Source organism: Balaenoptera acutorostrata, chromosome 19, assembly GCF_949987535.1.
Source record: "Balaenoptera acutorostrata chromosome 19, mBalAcu1.1, whole genome shotgun sequence".
Lineage (NCBI taxonomy): Eukaryota > Metazoa > Chordata > Mammalia > Artiodactyla > Balaenopteridae > Balaenoptera > Balaenoptera acutorostrata.
This window is the reverse complement of record NC_080082.1, coordinates 58,360,195-58,379,279: the sequence shown is the minus strand read 5'-3', so window position 1 is coordinate 58,379,279 and position 19,085 is coordinate 58,360,195. Positions and strand designations below refer to the sequence as shown.

General features: G+C 54.3%; 1 protein-coding gene across 2 annotated transcripts; it reads right to left on the bottom strand.

Annotated features, from left to right (window-relative positions):
- Positions 1 to 306: 306 nt before the first annotated feature.
- EHD2 (EH domain containing 2) lies at positions 307 to 18,300 on the bottom strand. Of its 2 annotated transcripts, none has more exons than XM_007168204.2 (6): positions 18,162 to 18,300; positions 15,692 to 16,152; positions 15,069 to 15,166; positions 10,668 to 11,080; positions 4,581 to 4,745; positions 307 to 2,108 (listed from the first exon to the last, which is right to left on the bottom strand). In XM_007168204.2, exons 2-6 carry the CDS (start codon positions 16,093 to 16,095, stop codon positions 1,557 to 1,559), a joined length of 1,632 nt encoding a protein of 543 aa, XP_007168266.1. In that variant the 5' UTR covers positions 16,096 to 16,152; positions 18,162 to 18,300; the 3' UTR covers positions 307 to 1,556. The 2 variants fall into 2 exon arrangements, with proteins under 2 accessions (XP_007168266.1, XP_057390352.1); XM_057534369.1 differs by having other exon boundaries at positions 15,692 to 16,148; positions 18,162 to 18,290.
- Positions 18,301 to 19,085: the final 785 nt, after the last annotated feature.

Here is a 19,085-nt window from a genome sequence, read left to right as displayed (position 1 = left end):
CATACACACAACCCCACGGCCCAGGGCTTGGTTCCCAGGCCCCCGCGGCAGGAGGTTTGAGGGAGGGATGTCCCGGAGGGAGGGCCTCAGAGTAACTTTTCTTCGGAAAATATGTCGGTCTGGTCCCCAGCCCAGGCCTGAGTCATCAGGTTCCCGCAGCATTGAGTCATGGCCTCCACCTCTGCCCCGGAGAGCTTGGAGGGTACCCCCCTGAAGTTCTGCCCAGGGCCCTCCTTCCCCAGGGGGTTTGGGGGGGAGAGCGATCCCCACCTCTAACCCAGCCCAAGACAGCCTGACTCCCACAGGGAAAGAAGCCATGGCTTTATTTGCACTGTGGGAACGCTATTACGTTCACAGTCCCCTCCCAGGCACGGGGTGAGGGGTGACGGGCGTGGGAATCCCAGCGAGCACCCTGGAGGGGGCATCGTCCCCATCTGTTCCGCTCTTCCCCATCTTTTCCGTGTGGTCCCCCACCAGGGTCAAGCACTAATACGTAGTGAAGGCAGGAAAAGGTGTGTGTGTAGGGGGGTGAGAGTTCCCTTTAGGGGAGGGGAGGGAGGGTTGTAGCACCAAGAGCCCCTCCCCCCACGACGTCCCTGAAAAGGGGACTAAAATAACGTCCTGGGGCCTATCTGGCAGGGGCTCCACTTAAATATGGACTGATGGTGGGCCGAGAGGCTGTGCCCCAGCAGTCTAAAATTCGGACCACCAGCTGTGGGGAGCCTGAGGTGGGGGGGGGGCAGGCTGGGCTTTCAATCCAGGGCAGGTGAGTGGAGAACAGAAAGGCCTCAGAGTGGACGCCATCTGGGAGGAACAGGGATGGAAGGCGGTTTTTGGTCTGCAGAGGATCCTTCTTAAAGAAAGGGGTGTGGCAGGACCTGGGGGGAGGGGCTAAGAGGGGTCCAGCTGAGGAAGTAGGAGGTGTGTCTCCCCCCTGAGCCCCCAGTGGTCCCAAGACCTGAGGACACCATGGGGTGGAGGGTCCCCGCCTGGCTGGGCAAGAGGAAGCAGGGCAAGGGGACCCCTCCGTTAGTCATTTCAACCAAGTGGCCGCTCACTTATGAGGGGTCCTGCTCAGAATCAGGGATCAGACGGGTTAGGCCTGGGTGCGTGTCTCTGTGTGTTTGAGTGACTCTGTAGGTGCTCTCTCCTGAGAATGTCAGCTCCACGAGGGCATAGAGAGTGTCTGCTTTGCTCTCTGCTGTAATCCCCAGTGCCTAGAAGGAGCCCTGAACATAGTAGGTGCTCAACAAATATTTGAATGAATGATGCAGGGATGGATGCTTCTGTGTGTGTGTGTGTGTGTGTATTAGTGTCGGAATGATGTGCTAAGTGTACGTGAGGGTAGAGGTGTGAAGGGTGGGCAGAGAAGCCTTGCCCCTCCCCTGGTCCGCACTGCCTGGCAGCGGGGGGCAGAGGGACCCCCATCCTTACAGCTGGGAGAGCGGGCAGGCAGGGCGCGCGCGGGCCGGGGTGGGGATGTGCGCGCAGCCACCCGGAGCTGGGGAGCCACGGCTAGGGCAAGAGGGGGGAGGGGCCGGCAGGCGGCGGCTGGCTCACTCAGCGGAGCCCTTCTGGCGCCGCTTGGAAGGTGGCACGAGGCGGCGGGGCAGGTTGGTGGGCAGCCCGTGGCCCTCGAGCTTGGCCTCGATGAGGTGGCTGGCCAGGGCGAACTCCTCGTCGTCCAGCATGCCATCTCGGTCAACGTCGCTCAGCTTCCAGATGCGGCCCAGCACAGAGTTGGGGAGCTTGGTACCCACCATCCAGGTCTTGGCCTTGGTGCCGCTCAGCTTGCCATCGGACGGCGCCAGGTTGTAGAAGATCTCATCATATTTGGACTTGTCCTTGGTCACCACCCACTCAGTCTCATCATCCGAGCCCTCCTCGCCGTCCTCCAGGGCCTCGTCAGGACCCCGCTCCACGAAGGGGCCCATGTGGGTGCCCTCGAAAGCGCCCCCCTGCACGCCCACATCCGTGCTTTCCAGCTCCTCCTGCCGGAGCAGGGGCATGAGCTTGGCGATGTTGTGGGTCAGCATCTCATCCAGCGCCTCCAGCAGCTTTGGCTTCAACGAGTGGAACTTGGTGAAGTCGTGAGCCATCAGCAGCTCCTGTGGGGAGGGGAACGCAGAGAAGTCAGGGGGCACCATCCCGAAGGCCCCAGCCCCGTGCTGGCTCCGGGACACTTGGGCAGCTCTTGACAGAGAGGTGCAGAAGTATTTGATTATCTGAACACCCCAATCCACTTGGGTACCCACCACTCAGAAGAGACTTGGGCAGCAAGGTCCCACAGTGCCCCCCACCCCACCCAGTGCCGGGCATGACCCCAGAATCCCTGGACAGTAGGGAGAGCAGGGGCCCTCCGATGACTCAGAGCAGCAGCCTTTCACCAGCTGGTGGAGAAGGATTTCAACATTTTGACATCAGCCACGGCTTGACCAGAGCACACCCGTCAGCCCTCAGTCCTGCCCACCCTCTACGGCACCCCAGCTGCCCAGTCAACGTCCCCACCATTATGCAAGTTAAGAAAATGCAATTCCTGCCACCCTGCTGGCTCTGTTACCCCACCACACAGCAAGGACTAAGCGGCTTGCCCCATATTTGGAGGTTAGGTTTGGGATGGAGAGTCATCAGGAGATCCTGGGACTACCCCCCACCCCCGGGGCAAGAAGTCATCTGGTGCTAGAGCCGCTGCAGGGCTGGGTTTGTGGTCACGCTGCTTCTCACACGTGCAGCTGTTAAAGCGATTGCACCAGAAGAGTTGCAGCAAAGACCGATCCACATCGCAGCACCACATTAATTTCCAGAGCCAAGGCAGAGAGCGCCACTGATCATGACCATAAAGAGACGGGGATGTGATTGATGGTGATGAGTAGGGAGGACTCCAGGGCCAGGCTGCCCAGGTTCCAACCCAGCTCTGCCACTTGGGTGCTGTGTGTCCTCAGTCAAGTGACTTGACCTCTCTGGTTTCCCTGTCAGTTTCCAGATTTGGAAAACAGGTTGAGAACTAGCACTCCCCTCACCGGGAGGTGAGAAAGGCTAAATGAATTCATCTGGATGAAGTGCTCAATAAATGTCAGCGTAATATTCACAGCTGCTCTTTATCTAGCCCAGCGGCTCTCAACCAGGGATGATGGTGTCCCCAGGGGATAGCGGGCAATATCTGGAGACATTTTTGATTGTCACAACTCGGGGTTGCTACTGGCATCTAGTGAATAGAGGCCAGGTATGCTGCTAAACAGCCTGCGATGCACAGGACACCCCCCCCCCAACAAGGAAGAATTATCTGGCCCCAAATGTCAGGAGTGTGGAGGCTGAGAAACCTTGATTCGGCCCAAACTCTGTGCTAGACACTGTCTAAGGAAGTCGCGAACACTAGCCAATTAAGCATCCAAGGTAGATACTATCAGGATGCCGATTTTCCAGTTGAAGAAACTGAGACTCAGAAAAGTTAAGTGACTTGACCAGGTTCACAGATCTAGTCAGTGACCAAGGGGAAATTCACTCTATTATAATTCTTCAGTATTGGACTAGAAATATCTAAGACCCAAAGGTCACAGGCTTTCAGTATCAGCCTAACACAACCTCAAAACAGAGCCTGGGCTAGGGGCGCTAGTCCTCGCCTCCATGCCTGAGCCTGGACCTCTGTCCCCACGTCCATTGGTCACTCCTGCCCTGCCCATCTCCTGTGGCTCTTCATTTACCCCAGGCTGCCACACCCAGACCCAGTGCTTTCCCTGACACTGGTTAATCCTAGGCCTGGACATGTGAGGAGCCTCCGGTTATCCCCCAATATCGATCTTCCTTTCTTCCTCAGTATGGAATCCCTGAATGTTACCGGGGCATCTGGCCACCTAGAGAAAAGACTACACTTCCCAGCTTCCCTTGCAGCAGCTGTGGCCATGTGACTAAGTTCTAGCCAATTGGATGTCAGCACAAGTTGCACATGCAACTCTAGAATTGCCCTGTTCAATACAGTAGCCACATGTGGTTATTTAAATTTAAATTAGTTAAAATTAAAACCTAAAATTTCAGTTTTAATGTGGCTAGTGGCTACCACATTGGACAGCACGGCATAGAAAGTCACCATAGAAAGTACTATTGGACAGCACTGTTGTAGTAAGTGTTCTTAAAGAGAGAGACTGTACCATTAGCTTCCCCTCCCGCCCAGCTCCTTGCCCTCTTCTTGCTGGCTGGAATGCAGACACAATGGCTGGAGTTTCCACAGCCATTTTGTACCATGAGGGGGTTCTTGGGACTGGAGGCCAGACTTCGAGGAGAATTAAGACAGAAGGAGACTGGGTCCCTGGCTCTGTAAAGCACCAGACCAGCCCTGGACCATATTGCAGGACATTTATGAAGGAGAGAAATAAACTTCTATCCTAACTAAGCCACAGTTGCTTTGGGTTTGCTGTTCACTCCCTTAATTCACAAAACCACGCTCCCACAGAATCATTTGCGGGAAGTGCTTTCAGGAACCTGCCATCCATCCCTCTAGTTTTCAAGGTCCCATCCCGGAGCCCATGGAAGCCAACCTTCCCATCACATCACCCCTGCTGCCTTCCTCCTGGGCGGCCTCCCACCTGCATCTTCTGGCAGTCCGGGAAGTCGCCGGGAGATATGTGATGCTCCAGCTGAATCTTGGCAAAGATGACGGGCAACTTGAGGATCAGCTGCTTTTTCTTGTTCTCCTTCCCAAACACGGAGGGCATCTCCTTCTTCAGGTAGCTGATGATGTAGGTGTGAACCTGTGGGGAGGAGAGTTCTCACCTAAGCCTGCCTCACAGTCACCTGCGGGGCTCGTTAAAACATGGGTTGCCCGGAGCTTCTGATTCACTAGGTCTGGGGTGGGGCCTGAGAATGTGCATTTCTAACAATTACAGGTGAGCTGCTGCTGCCGTGGGTACAAGGGCTTCCCATCTCTCCTAGGTACTCTCAGCCCCTCCCGTGGTGTAAACATCCCTCCATGTCCACTGCCAAATCTACATACCAGCCCTGGCCTCTCCCTGGAGCTCAAGACTCAGAGCTGATTGCCTTGTCAACATTCCTGGACAGCTCCGTCTTAGGACGCCCGCAATGGAATTCAGGTCCAGCCCCCCAGAGCTGTGCCACTCTCAGCTGTGCCCATCTCGGGAGACAAACGGCACCTCCACCTCTCCCTACCCAGTGGAGCCCAGAAATCTGGAAATCATTCCTGATTTGATTCTCCCTCCTCACTGGCCACAATTATTTCATCAGTGAGCCCTTTTAACTCCTAAATCTCTCTTCTACTTTTCCATTTCTCTCCACCTCAGTTGCTGCACCCCCCCATCCCAGCAGTCCCATCTTTTGCCTGGGGGGACACACCAGTCACCTCACTGGACTCCTGGCTTTCACTCTGGCCCCTCCAGCCCCTCCAATCCTTTCCCCATGAAGTAGCAGCTGGAGGGTCGTTTTTGTTTTGTTTTGTTTTGCTTTTTTAAGGAACAAGTGCGGCACCATGAGACACTGCTACTATGTCTCAACTTGCTTCTTATCCAAGTGCAAAATTCCTCCCACAGCTGACAAGGCCCTACTGCAGCAATTCTCAAAGCGTGGCCCGGGGGTCCCCGAGACCCTTTCAGGGGTTTGCAGACTCAAAACTATTTTCATAAGAATATTAAGGTGCTGTGTGTGTTTTTTACTCTCATTTCCTCCCCAGCAGACAGTGGAGTTTTTAAAGGCTAAAAGATATTGCAATTGACTGCAGAAACAGATGCGCAAATCCAGATGTCTCCTCTGAAGCCAGACATTAAGGAGACTTGCAAACATGTAAAACAGGGCCACTGTCCCCCCTAAGTTGGGTTTTTTTTTTGGGTTTGGAAAACAGTTAATTTTCATACAACATCTGTTACTTAGGTTAACAGGTAGTAGATGTTTTTCTTGCTATTTTAAATGATCTTACCATGTTAATTATTATCAATATCTGTTCATTAGTATACATCGACATGATCAAAATGTATAGATAACATTTATAATAAATGTTACTTATTAATAAGGATATAAGTATTGTTTGGGAATTCCCTGGCGGTACAGTGGTTAGGACTCCGTGCTCTCACTGCTGAGGGCACAGGTTTGATCCCTGGTCGGGGAACTAAGATCTCGCAAGCCACGCGGCACGGCCGAAAAAAAGAATTATATAAGTATTGTTGGTTGATTAATATTATGAGAGAAATAAATATGAAACATTTTCTCAGTATTAACTTATTTCTTTTTGGATGTAACGCGAGGCTTGTGGGATCTTAGTTCTCTGATCAGGGATTGAACTCAGGCCATGGCAGTGGAAGTGCTGAGTCCTAGCCACTGGACCGCCAGGGAATACCCTCAGTTTTAACTTCTAATATGGTTAATATAGAAAGATTTAATCCATGTACATACAAACTCTTTGCGGGCCTCAATAATTTTTAAGAGTGTAATGAGGGCCTGAGACTGCTCTTCACGACTTGGCTCCTGCCAATTCATGCAACTTTATCTCCCTCCATCTGCTCCAGCTTCCTCACCTGCCGTCCTTTTTTTATCAGCATGCCAACCACTTTCCTACCTCAGGGCCTTTGCACGTGCTACTCCTCGCCTGGAACTCTGCCCTAGTCTCCCAACAACTGGCTCCTTCAGCTTCCTTTTGATGTCACCTCCTCACAGAGGCCATCCTATGGGAAGCAGGTGCCGCAAGCACCACCATCCAATTCCTTTCTACCTTTACTTTTATTGTTTCATTCACAGCACTTATCACAATTCATCATTATTTCATTTATCTGTTAGTTTACTTATTCTGTCTCCTTCCATCAGAATGTGAGCTTTAGGAGGGCTGGGACCTTGTCTGTTCCCTCTGTCCCCAGCGCCGGCACAGTGTGCAGAGAAAAGACTCAAGAAATATTTGTGGAATAAACCAATGAACTTGAGAACCTTTGAGCCACGATCTCATAAGTTATCAAAAAGCAAACAAGGAGGGGACTTCCCTGGTGGTCCAGGGGCTGAGACTCTGCGCTCCCAATGCAGGGTGCCTGGGTTCGATCTAGATCCCACATGCTGCAACTAAAAGATCCCACGTGCTGCAACTGAAGATCCCGCACGCCACAACGAAGATCCCGCATGCCGCAACTAAGACCCGCCGCAGCCAAATAAATAAATAAATAAATATTTTTTTTAAAAAAGCAAACAAGGAGAGGGGGAAAAAAGAGCATTCATGTCCTATTTTTAATAGGAAGCTCAATAATTAAATGGATAGGCTTAAATAAAAATAGAATATATCTGGAAAAGACACAAGAAACTACTCACGGGGGTTGCCTGCAGGGAAGGGAACCTGAGAGCCATTGGGGTCAGAGGTGGGAGGGGGCACGTTTGACAGAACATGAGTGCTTTCCCATGAGATGGTCTTAAATGTTCAATTAAAAACACTCATTAAAAAGTCCTCTAGGGGGCTTCCCTGGTGGCGCAGTGGTTGAGAATCTGCCTGCTAATGCAGGGGACACGGGTTCGAGCCCTGGTCTGGAAAGATCCCACATGCCACGGAGCAACTGGGCCCGTGAGCCACAATTGCTGAGCCTGCGCGTCTGGAGCCTGTGCCCCGCAACGGGAGGGGCCGCGATAGAGAAAGGCCCGCGCACCGCGATGAAGAGCGGTCCCCGCACCGCGATGAAGAGTGGCCCCCGCTTGCCGCAACTGGAGAAAGCCCTCGCACGAACCGAAGACCCAATACAGACAAAAATAATAAACAAATAAATAAATAAATAAATAAATAAATAAAATCCTTTAAAAAAAAAAAAAAGTCCTCTTAATGAAAACCTAGGGGCAGGACAGGAATAAAGACACAGATGTAGAGAATGGACTTGAGGACATGGGGAGGGGGAAAGGGTAAGCTGGGACAAAGTGAGAGAGTGGCATGGACATATATACACTACCAAATGTAAAATAGATAGCTAGTGGGAAGCAGCCGCATAGCACAGGGAGATCAGCTCGGTGCTTTGTGACCACCTAGAGGGGTGGGATAGGGAGGGTGGGAGGGAGACGCAAGAAGGATGAGATATGGGAATATATGTATATGTATAGTTGATTCACTTTGTTATAAAGCAGAAACTAACACACCATTGTAAAGCAGTTATACTCCAATAAACATGTTTAAAAAAAAAAAGTCCTTTTAATGAGTCATAGGTTTAGAATGCTAAACATTTTGGTGGCACCTTGGCTGGCTCTGAATCCTCATCTCCCATCTCCACCACCCTGGGCTCCTTGTTCAAGCATGTCCCGGCCTCAGGGCCTTTGCGCTTGCTGTTCCCTCTGCCTGGGTATGGTCTCCCCGAGATCTCCACTCTGCTCACTCCTTCCCCTCCTTCAGGCCTCTGCTCAAATATCGCCTCCTCCAGGAGACCCTCCTCAATGACCCTAAAATAGCCTCTCACCAGTCTCTCTGCTTCACTTTTCTTCATAATCCTTATTACATACAATATAATATTAGAGATTAATTTGTTTAACATCCACTTCCCAATTAAAAGGCAATTCTACAAGAAGAGAAACTTTATCTGGTTTTATTCCCTGCTCTATCCCCAGGACCTAGAACAGTGCAGGAGCACATTGTAGGCGCTCAATAATTGTTTGTTGAATTAATGCTATCGAGTCACCTCAGCGAGCTCGGTATGAAGGTTCATGGTGTCCTGGTCTCTTTAGAATCAGAACCTCCCAAGACCCTGGCCTCAAGTGTCACAGCACAGTGAAATCGCCCCTTCTAGCAGCACCTATCACTTCAACCAAAGGGCAGAGCCAGAGGATTCATCCACATCGGACACTGGGACAGACAGGGAAACTGAGGCACAGAGGGGTAGTTACCAAGAGTGTGGAAAGGCCTTGTACTGTTGGGGGAGCGCACAAGGGGAGGTAAACGGTGTGTGCTGTTGTTTGATGGCTGGACCAAGTGTGGCAGAATCACACGTGGGGAATGAGCGGGTGACACGGGGCAGGGTAGAAGCAACAAGGCTTGGTCACTGTAGACCCTGTGTCTTGAGCGGCACTGGGGAGCCATAGATGGATCTGCAGGAGGAAGGGGAAGGAGTGGTCTGCAGGTCTGAGAAGGCCAATCAGGGCAGGGGTGTGGCCAGGCCGGTGGGTGGGGCCTACGAGAGCGGGCCAACGGGGAGAGGGGGCGGGGCCTAAGGGCGGCTCCTCGGGAACCCAGAAGACAGGAGGAGGCCAGGCACTAATGGCTTTTCCAGAGAGGAAGCCGCGGAAGGTGCCAGGAAGAGATAACGTGGGTGGGCGGGTGGACCGGGGCGCGGGTCCCGGACTCCGGGGTTTGTCTGGGTTTCCGGAGCCACCTCCTGCGTGGCGGGGGCACCAGGTGTCCGGCCCCACCCCGCCCCTGGGTCCCACGGACCCTGAGCTCCCCCTCCCGCTGCTGTCTGCTCCCCCGAGGGACCTGGGGGACCGGGGTCCGTAGGGGAAGAGGGTGACCCAGGGGGAGACTGAGGGAGGGAGGACTGAGAGAGGGAGAAAGACAGAGAGAGAAAAGAGAATGGGATGAGGGAAGAGAAGAGGAAAAAAAGAGAGACAATAAGGGAGAGAGAGAAACTGAGAAAGAGGTAGAAATGAGATGTAGAGAGAGAGAGAGAGAGACACAGAGACACAGACAGAGACAGTCCAGGGCCTGGGCAGAGGAGGAGAGAAAGGTGGATTCTGGAGCCCTCAGGAGCCGACCACACTGGGCAGCTCCCTCCCAAAGAGGATTCCTGGGGTGGGGGCGGGGCTCTGACTCACCCCCTCTCTGCAGCTCCTTAAACCAACACCTCAGGCTCCTCCATCCCCCATAACCTTCCAGGCCTCCCTGCCTGCCCAGCTTCCTGCCCCACCTCCACCCTGGCAGGCAGCCTCCCCTGTGAATGTTCCATTCGTCCTCCAAAACGCTCTTAAACCAGTGCTCTGGCCTCCCAGTCCCAGAGGCCCTGTCCTGATCCAGGCTCCTCCTTGTTCCTCAGTCCCCAGCCTCCTCCCTGGTCTGGGAGCCGAGTCTCACTGCCCTTGAATCCACCCTCCAGAAGGCAGCTAGAGTCTGACCCTGTCCCTCCCCTGCTCTGAATCCTTCCATGGCTCCCCAGTGCCCTCAGGACAAAGCACAAGTTCCAGGCCACAGTCCTGGGTGATCTGACTCTCACCCACCCCACCCCACCCCACCCCTGCCCCTAGCCTCAGATTCAGTTACTCCCACTGTCTACACTGGCTTCAACACTGACATTTTTCCTCTTCCTTGAACTGGCCATGTTCTCATCTCCAGTCCACGCACTTGCTGGTCCTGCTTTCTAGAATCTCTTCCCCTCTTTGTCCTCCTCATCCTCCAGTTTGCAGCTCAGATGCCCTCTCCTCCAAGAAGCCCTCCCGGATTTCCCCTGGGCTCCCCAGTCTCAGCCTTGACCATGTTGGATGGTCACTGTCTGGGGATGGGGTGGTCTTCTCCCCTGGACTGCCTTGGTCACTGCTGTGTTCCCAGCACCACCCGGCACAGGGCCAGGCACAGCAGGAGAACTTTCTCAGATTAGAGAACTTAACTAATCAAGAGAGTTGATGCCAGGGACCAGCAGTCAAGTAGAGGAGGATCAGAGGAAAGGCAAGAGCTGCCGCTGCCTCCCCAGCCCCGGTTACTGCTCAGCCAGCCCCCCATTACTGCTCACCCGCACCAGCCGGGCCCTCTTCACCAGATCATTGAGCTTGCGCAGTGCGGCATGGCGCGGCAGGCCCTGGATGTCGCGGAAGAGGTCCTGCTCCTCCAGCTCGAAGAGGCTCCTGTTGTCGGGTACCAGGAGGGGCTGGGACCAGAAGGAACCGATGTAGACGCGCAGCACCTCGGGCGTGCCCACCACCTTGCCCAGCGCCCACATGAGCGCCCCGTAGACGCGCATCAGCTGCTGCGTCTGCACCATGTCGGCCTTGTTGAGCACCACGCGGATCTTGTCCTCGTGGCCTCGCAGGGCGCCGATGGCCTCCGAGAACTCGTCTGAGATCTCCAGCTTGTGAGCATCGAAGAGCAGGATGATGAGGTCCACGCGCTCGGCGAACCAGCGCAGCACTGCCGGGAAGTCGTAGCCTAGGGGGAGGGGGTGGGACGGGGGCGCCAGGGGCAGAGGTCAGCACCCGAGCCTCCAGCCACTGGGATGCAGCCATTCCTTTGGACTCAAGTTAGACTGTACCGGATGTTCAGGTTGTTAACCTTCGAAATTTTTGTCTATGAGAAACAGCTGAGGCCCCAAGAGTGCCCCCACAGCTCTGTCTCTGCAGCCCTCAGAATTTCCCCCATCACTCTGGCCCCCGTCTCTCAAGCCATCTGACTACAGGGGACAATCACCCCCTCCCCTTTTTCATTCATCCTTTAGGCAGATGTTAGCAGCGGGCATTGGTCCAGTTATTGAAACACTGAAGTGTTCCTAATAGACTCCCTGTGCTTCTACACACCCTGTGCTCCCACCCCCACCCCCGCAAGGCCCCCGAGTGCCTCCATCACCCCAGCCCCTCCCCAGGATCTGTCAGATCTCCCCACCATCCAGCAACTAAAGATTTCACTCGGGCCCCGGTTATGCTCTTGCCATAGCAGATGTTAAATACTTTAAATTTATTAACAACATTTACTGAGTCTTCTGTGTGCCAGGCCCTGTCCTGGGCACTGGGGGTCCCACAGAGAACACTCAGACAAGGTCCTTGCCTTCGTGGGGCACCCATCCCAACAGCTGGCTCCTGGGTCCATTCATTCATTCCTTTCACCTTTCATTTCCTCACTCACTCATTCATTCACGCTGTTTGCTTTTTTTGCTCATTCGCTCATTCATTCAGCAACAAGTGACGCTTGGGAGAGAGGAGAGGAGCAGTTGAGACCCCCCCCGACTTGGCAGTTGGGAAGACCCACGTTTGAATCCCGGCTCTGCCCCCATCAGCTAGGTGACCTTAAGCAAGCAGGTAACCTCTCTGGACCTCTGTTTCCTCCTCAGTAAAATGGAAATCATCATAGGACCTACCTCCTAGAACTGTGTGAAGATTAAAAGAATACACATGAGGGGACTTCCCTGGTGGCCTAGTGGTTAAGACTCCTTGCTTCCAATGCAGGGGACGCGGGTTTGATCCCTGGCGGGGTAACTAAGATCCCACATGCCGCGCAGCCAAATAAATAAATAAAATTATTAAAAAAAAATTTTTAAGTAATACACATGAGCTAAGATATATAAAGAGCTTTAACAGTGCCTGGCACTGAACTATACACTTAAAATGAGTGAGCTTTAGGCATGTAAATTATACCACAATAAAACTCTTAAAAAAAAAACTGTGCTAGGCGCATGGTAAGCACTCAACAAACATTACTCATGATGCCTGCGAGACACCGTTGGGGGGTCATCCAGGAGCCATCCCCAGAGCCGCCTGCTCTGTGCTGGGGACACAGTGTGGCTCAGGCAGCCCCAGGTCTGTCGTTACTGGGCTCACGGTCCAGAGTGGTCAGGCTGGGATGCAGCAGCTCAGAGGGGATCGCCTGACCCAGCCTGGGTAGTCAGGGAGGGCTTCCAGGAGGAGGGAACAGAGTGGCAACCTGGGGGATGAGGAGTTAACTGGCAGAACAGGGAGCCATCGCTGATTCACCCGAAGTCACCTCATGCCCTTCCCGATTCAACTTATTGAATCTTCAAAACGACCCCAGGAGACAGGCACTCTTATGACCCCCATTTTCCAAAAGGGGAAACTGAGGAACAGAGAGGTTAAGGGATTTACTCCAGATACTCAGGTAGGAAGCAACAGAGCAGCAGCCCCGTGGGCCTCCACGCTCTGCTGGGGAGCTGGTGCCAGGCCAATCCTGCATGGGAGGAAGCAGGCTCCTGCAGCCACTGGGGACGGGATGGGATGGGGTGGGGGGTGGGTGACACTGTTTTGCGGGGAGAAAGGGCCAGGTCACCAGAGGAACAGCAGCTGGGGCCCCTCCTCCCTCCCCAATGTCTACACAAACACACACAGCGGCCCGGCTTTGGAAAGTGTGTCTCATGCAGGGAGGGACGGAGGGAGGGAGGTTGAGTCAGCGCGGGAACGGGAGACGTGGCAGAGAGGCACCCCGGGGTGCACAGCGACAGCCTCACAGAGGAAAAGCAGTCATGGGCACTTCCATAGCACCTAGTGTGTGCTACATACTGCTCTAAGCGCTTCACACATTTTGACATTTAAATTGAACCCTCAGGGCAACCCATGAGGCTGATACTATCACGTTCCCATTTTACAGATGAGAAAACTGAGGCATGGAGAGGTTAAGTGGCTCAGCCAAGGTCCCACAGTTTAGAAGGAGCAGAGGCCAGATCTGAACCCCGCCAGAAGGCTCCACTATGCTACAATCACACACGTGTGGCCTTCACAGATATTCCAGGCAGAGGCCGCTTGCTCCACCAGTGCACACACACGTGCACACACACACTCGTGCACTCAGGAGCGTACACCTGGACACCATCAGAGCCGCACACTACAAGATGCAGACTCCCAAACACACCCTCGCTCACAATCTGGAACCTACACAGATATCCGTGGTCACGCAATTGCAAAGACGTTGTGAGACCCACACAAAGTAACAGCAGCAGGCACACACAAGCCTGTGCACACTTGCACACGCACCAAACTAGAGACACAATCATATATAGTTACACAAAAGATACACTCATGCACATACACACCCCCCCCCCCTCTGTACACACAAGGGCACAAATGTATACAGAGATACAATCACATGCGGTCACACCCAATCCAACAAAATCCCCTCAGGCCTTCCTACACGGCCACACACAGGTACAATCCCAAGCAGAGCCCTGACACCTCAGAGTCACACCACAATTACACACTTTCCCAGACACACATTAAATGATCCACACAGTCACAGAAAAGTTCCCTTGCTCAACACACTCACACACACATTTCACAATACAACCACATATGCAGACACGATCAGTCACTGTCACACACAATCCCACAAAGCCCCCCGGCGTCCCTCAGTGCCGCACACAAAGTCACACCCTGCCACAATCACGGGCACAAACTCCCAGACACTCACACACACACACACACACACACACACACACACACATCCTTACAGGCAGACGGACGGACTCTCCTCTTCCCCTACCTCTGCTGAAAGGGAAGGAGACCCTGTTCTCTGCTCTTCCCCACTTCCTTTGGGCGCCCACCCTGCACCCCTGCCCTGGCTTGGAGGCCTCCCTCCCCTCCGACTCTCCCAGGCCCACGCCCCAAGCTCCCCCCCACCCCATTGCTTCTGCAGCTGCCTCCTGCCTCCCTTCCGGGGAACAGGCGCTTCCTGGGCAGCGGCCAGGGACTCCCGTCCGAGCCCTCACCCCGAGGCCCAGCCTCCTTGCCTCCCTGCAGTCGCCTCCCACTCCCCTCTGCCCCACACTGCGGCCTCCTTTGCCCCAGTTTCTGGCCTCCGAGGCCTTGCGGGACAGGGGTGGAAGGGGACAGAAATGCTGGGTGGAACGAGGGTGGGGGCCGGGCTCCCTCGGGGGCCCCGCTGGAATTCACCCCCTCCCCTCCGCGCTCCCCCTGCACAGCTGTTTATAAATTCCAGGCCGCCCTTGGCCCCCGCCCAGATTCCCCTTCCCAGGTCCTCCTCAGCCCCATCTGTGGCCCAGACACAGAGCCAAGAGCTCACACGGGCCCAGGGCCTGCCTGCCCGGCTCAGCCTCCTCGCTGGGTCTCCTGTCTCTCTGTATCGCTGCCTCGCCCTCTGAATCTCTGTCCATCTTTGACTTTGTGTATCTCTCTCTGTCTCTCTTGATCTCTCCCCCTCCATCCTTCAGACCCACCCAGATACGCAGCTGCAGCCCGTTCGCACGTGTTCACCCACACGCCTCCCCCACCCTTCAACGTGTGCCAACATGGAGGGATCACAGCGTTCCACCAGCTCCCTTCTGCTACCGCACCAGCTCAGGGCCGGCGGACACAGGCCCAAGTCCTAGCAGAGACCCTGGGACCCTCCCCCCTCAGACCCAAGAGTCCAGGCCCCCAGCCCCTCCCCCCTCAGACCCAGAGATCCGGGCCTCACTCACCGCGGCTCACTCTCTGTTTGGCCCCCGACAGGATGCCTGGGGTGTCGATGATACTAATGCTCTCCAGGACCTGATTGGGGAGCTGGGCGCACATGAACCTGGGGCAGAGGGAAGGTCAGGGGTCAGTGCAGGGAGGGGCAGGAGGAGAGGACACATAAGAAGGGAACCCAGGACTGCACCAAGGAGAATCAGGTTCAGGGAAGGGAAGAATCTTGAAAGAGAAAAGGAAGATCAGGACAGAGAATAATAACTATAAAAAAAATCAGAGCTGATGTTTATTGAGCACTTACTTTGTGCCGGGTGCTGTTTTAAGCACTTTGTAGGTGTTAATTCATTTAGTCCTCACAACAACCCTATGGAGTAAGGACTATGGTTATCCCCATTTTCCAGATGAGGATAGGAGAGAAACAGAGAGGTTAAGTCACTTGCCCAAGGCCACCCAGCTAGACAGCGGTCAAACCCATGCGTCCCTGGCTTAACTGCTCCCCTAGAGAAGGCAGGAAGAGGAAGGATCTAGTAGAGAGAAGGGAATTGGGGCTGAAAAGGAGAGAAACACAGGCAGGGATGGGGCGGGGTTGGGGGCCAGGGACAGGAAGATGCACTCCTGGCTCCTGGCTGCACACCTGTTGAGGAAGGTGTTCCCAAAGGGGTTGAGTTTGCGGAAGGGCTTGTCTGGGTCAACGACGAGGGCGTTGCCAGGCACGGTGCCCTCGGTGTCACCATGCATGACGGCCACGAAGCAGTCGGTGGTGGGCTCGGGCCCCACCCGGGAGCCGGGCACCTCCTGCTCCAGCAGGTACTGGATGAAGCTGGTCTTGCCCGTGCTGTACTGGCCGGCCACCAGCACCATGGGCTTGCCGTCAAAGTCAGCATCCTCCAGCGCTGGTGAATGGAAGGCCCCGAAGCGGTAGTGCTCCTCGAGAGGCAGCAGCTTTTCACGGTACAGCTCCTTGAGGGCTGAGGTCACCGTGCGGATGGCCTCGGGCTGCTGGCCCCGAGCCCCGCCCCGCTTCAGCCAGCTGAACATGATGGCCGCACACTGCCTGCTGAGCTCGCTGATGGAGATGCACAGGGGGAGAGCTACCTGTGGGAGGAGAGGATGTTGATGGGGGACTGCCTGGAGGAAGAGGTGGAGAAGAAAGGGAGCCAGGAGGTCGAATAGATGGAGAAAGATGGTGGAATGGGTAGGGAAGAGGAGCTTCTTAGAGCACTGTTGGTGGATGGCAGGAGTTGATGGCTGAAGGAGGAAGAAGGTGATTATTCCAGCTGGAGGAAGAGAAAGAGAGTAACAATGGCATGATTGAAGAAGGGGGATTGATGGTGGAAGACCAAGAGATAAACAAAGGGAAGGATGCAGAAGCTGATTGGAAGAAGTGTATTCCTTCATCTTTTTCTTTCTCCTCCACCCCTCCCATTATTTTGCACATTTTCACTGAAATCACACCATGTGTCAAGAGCTATGGATGCAAACATACTCCAGAGACCAGCCCCCCCCCCCCCACAGTCAGAGCCTCCAGTGAGGAGAGAAACTGGGCACCAAGCAGTCAATGATGCTTGGGAAATGCCGGGTAAGAGGACTTGTAGGCACCAGAGGGGGACATGGTGAGCCAACCACAGGATTGGGAAAGCTCTGGCTGGGCTGACTTTTGAGCTGCTCCCTAAAGAGTGGGCATGACAAGGGCATTTAGGCAGAGAGGATGGGGGGTATCATGACCTGGAGCTGTGGAATGGATGGACAGAGTGGCTGGACACATGGGCACAAGGATGAGAAGCGAGTCTGAACTACTGCCTGGGTCCCCCCAGATCATGATGGGGCTTGGGCATTCACAAGAATAGTAACATTTATGATCACTGCATGCCAGACACTGCTCTAACTCATTTAATCGTCACAAAAACCTTGTCAGGTAGGGCTATTATTATCCCCACTTTTCTGACAAGGAAATGTAGGTTCAAGAAGATAGCAATAACTTGCCCAAGATCACTTTGCTAGAAAGTGCTCAAGCTGGGACTCCAGGCAACCTGACCTCAGAGCCTGCACTCCTATCATAGGTCTAAGGAGTTAGGGAGAGAAACAGTTACCAACCCAGCAGCAGTGAGCACTTCCAGCACCCAGACCGTGTTCTCTACATTTCCTTACTATACTTTCATGCTCTGTAGGATCTGTAGTGATGTCCCCTCTTTCATTCCTGATATCAGTCGTTTGTGTCTGCTTTTTCTTTTTTTTTTTCTCCCCTTGATCAGTCTAAGTGGATGTTTATAATTGCACTGATCTTTTCACAGAACCAACTTTTCGTCAGATTGGAGTCTCTAAATACCATTTTCCACTAAAAGAGAAACTGAGGCTTCTTGGAGAAATGGCTGATTCTGGGGCTGAGGTGGGGAAAGAACAAGTGAGCCTGGGTCAGACAGTGGGGAAGTGCTCAGACATAGACGGGGCATGTCACAGGGACACAGACTCAGCTTGACAGGACTCCCACTGGCCAAAATGGGACAATTTGGACATCAAAAATAACTGCAAATCAAATATGTTAAAATACATAAAATCATAATGATACTTGAAAAAAAAAAAAAGGAAAAGAATTCGGATTCGGGGAAGGTGTGCCAGAGAGGTAAAGGAGAGGCTGGAGCAGGACCTGGGATGTTGGCAGAGGGAGGCAGCCCTGGGTGGTGTCCTATGCAGGGAGGGACCTGGGGGACATCTTGGGGAGGACACTTTGGGGGTGACTGGACAGGCGATCGGGTTGGTGAGGTAGGAGAGGAGCTTGTGGGTGGGAGGAGGGACCAAATAGGACAGAGATGGATGAGGGCGGTGGAGGGAGACCCCAGGGAGGGGATCCCCTCTGGCTGAGAGGATGGGGGAGTGGGAGACACTGGAAGGGAGGAGGAGAGAGGGGGACACTGTTACTGGAAGGGGCTGGGGGGAGACAGGGAGGTTTCGGAAGGGAGTGGGGAGACCCGGGAGACCGTTACACAGTGACTGGGGTGGGGACTGAGGGTCTTTGGCGAGCAGGGGAATAACTCAGAGCCAAGGCAGACTCGGGGGCTCCGCGGGCGGAGGCTGGGAGGCGACAGCTGCGGTCGGGGACCACTCACCGATGGGGCGCGCAGGCGGCTGGACCGGGCGGGCGAGCTGGGCGGGGGTCCCGCGGGGATTCAAGGCGCCCGCGGATCGGCCTGTGCTCGCGGTCCAGTCCGGAGCCGTCTGAGCCGGGTGGGGCAGAGAGCCGGGAGGAGGGACGGGAGGAGCGGGGGGTGGGGGCGGGACAAGGCGCCCCCGCCCCCCCCGAAACCGGGCGCCGGGCCTCTGGCGCCCCCCGGTGGGGAGTGGCAGGACGCCTTTGCGAGATGGGTGAGTGGGCGGGCTCCCGGTCCCCGGTTCAAACTCCATCCCTGTCTCCCTTCCTAACATGGGAATAGTAACAATAAAACAATAACACCAATAATAATAATAATTTATTATCAGGAATAATAATTTTAAAACTTAAACGAGTTCATGAAACTCCTCTGCTCAAAACACTCCTTGGTTCTTCTCTCACTCCAAGTAGAAGCCAAAGCCCTCAGAGTGGCCCACAAGACCCTGAACGATCTGCGGGCTCCCTTTGCCCTCACCTCCTCTCTCACTCAGCTCCAGCCACACTGGCCTCTTCGCTGTTCCTCATACAACCTTCCAACTTCAGGGCCTTTGCACTTCTTGTTCCTCCATCTGGAATGCTGTCTCCCCCAGGGATCCAAGTGGCTCCCTCCCTCCCCTCCTTCAGGTCTCCACCCAAACGTCACCTCCTCTGAGAAGCCCTCCCTGATCTCCCACGATTTATCCATTATCGCTGCTTTATTCTTCTCTGCCGTCTTTATCACCACTCTACATATTTTACATTTCTGTGCTTCAGCGACGGTCTCCCTCACGAGAACATGAGCTCCATGAGAGCAGGGATTTTAGACTGTCACCAAGAGGAATCGCTGATGTTCTCACACTTCGGTTGTTTTGGAATTTCTAGGGATTGTTTACTCATTGCTGAT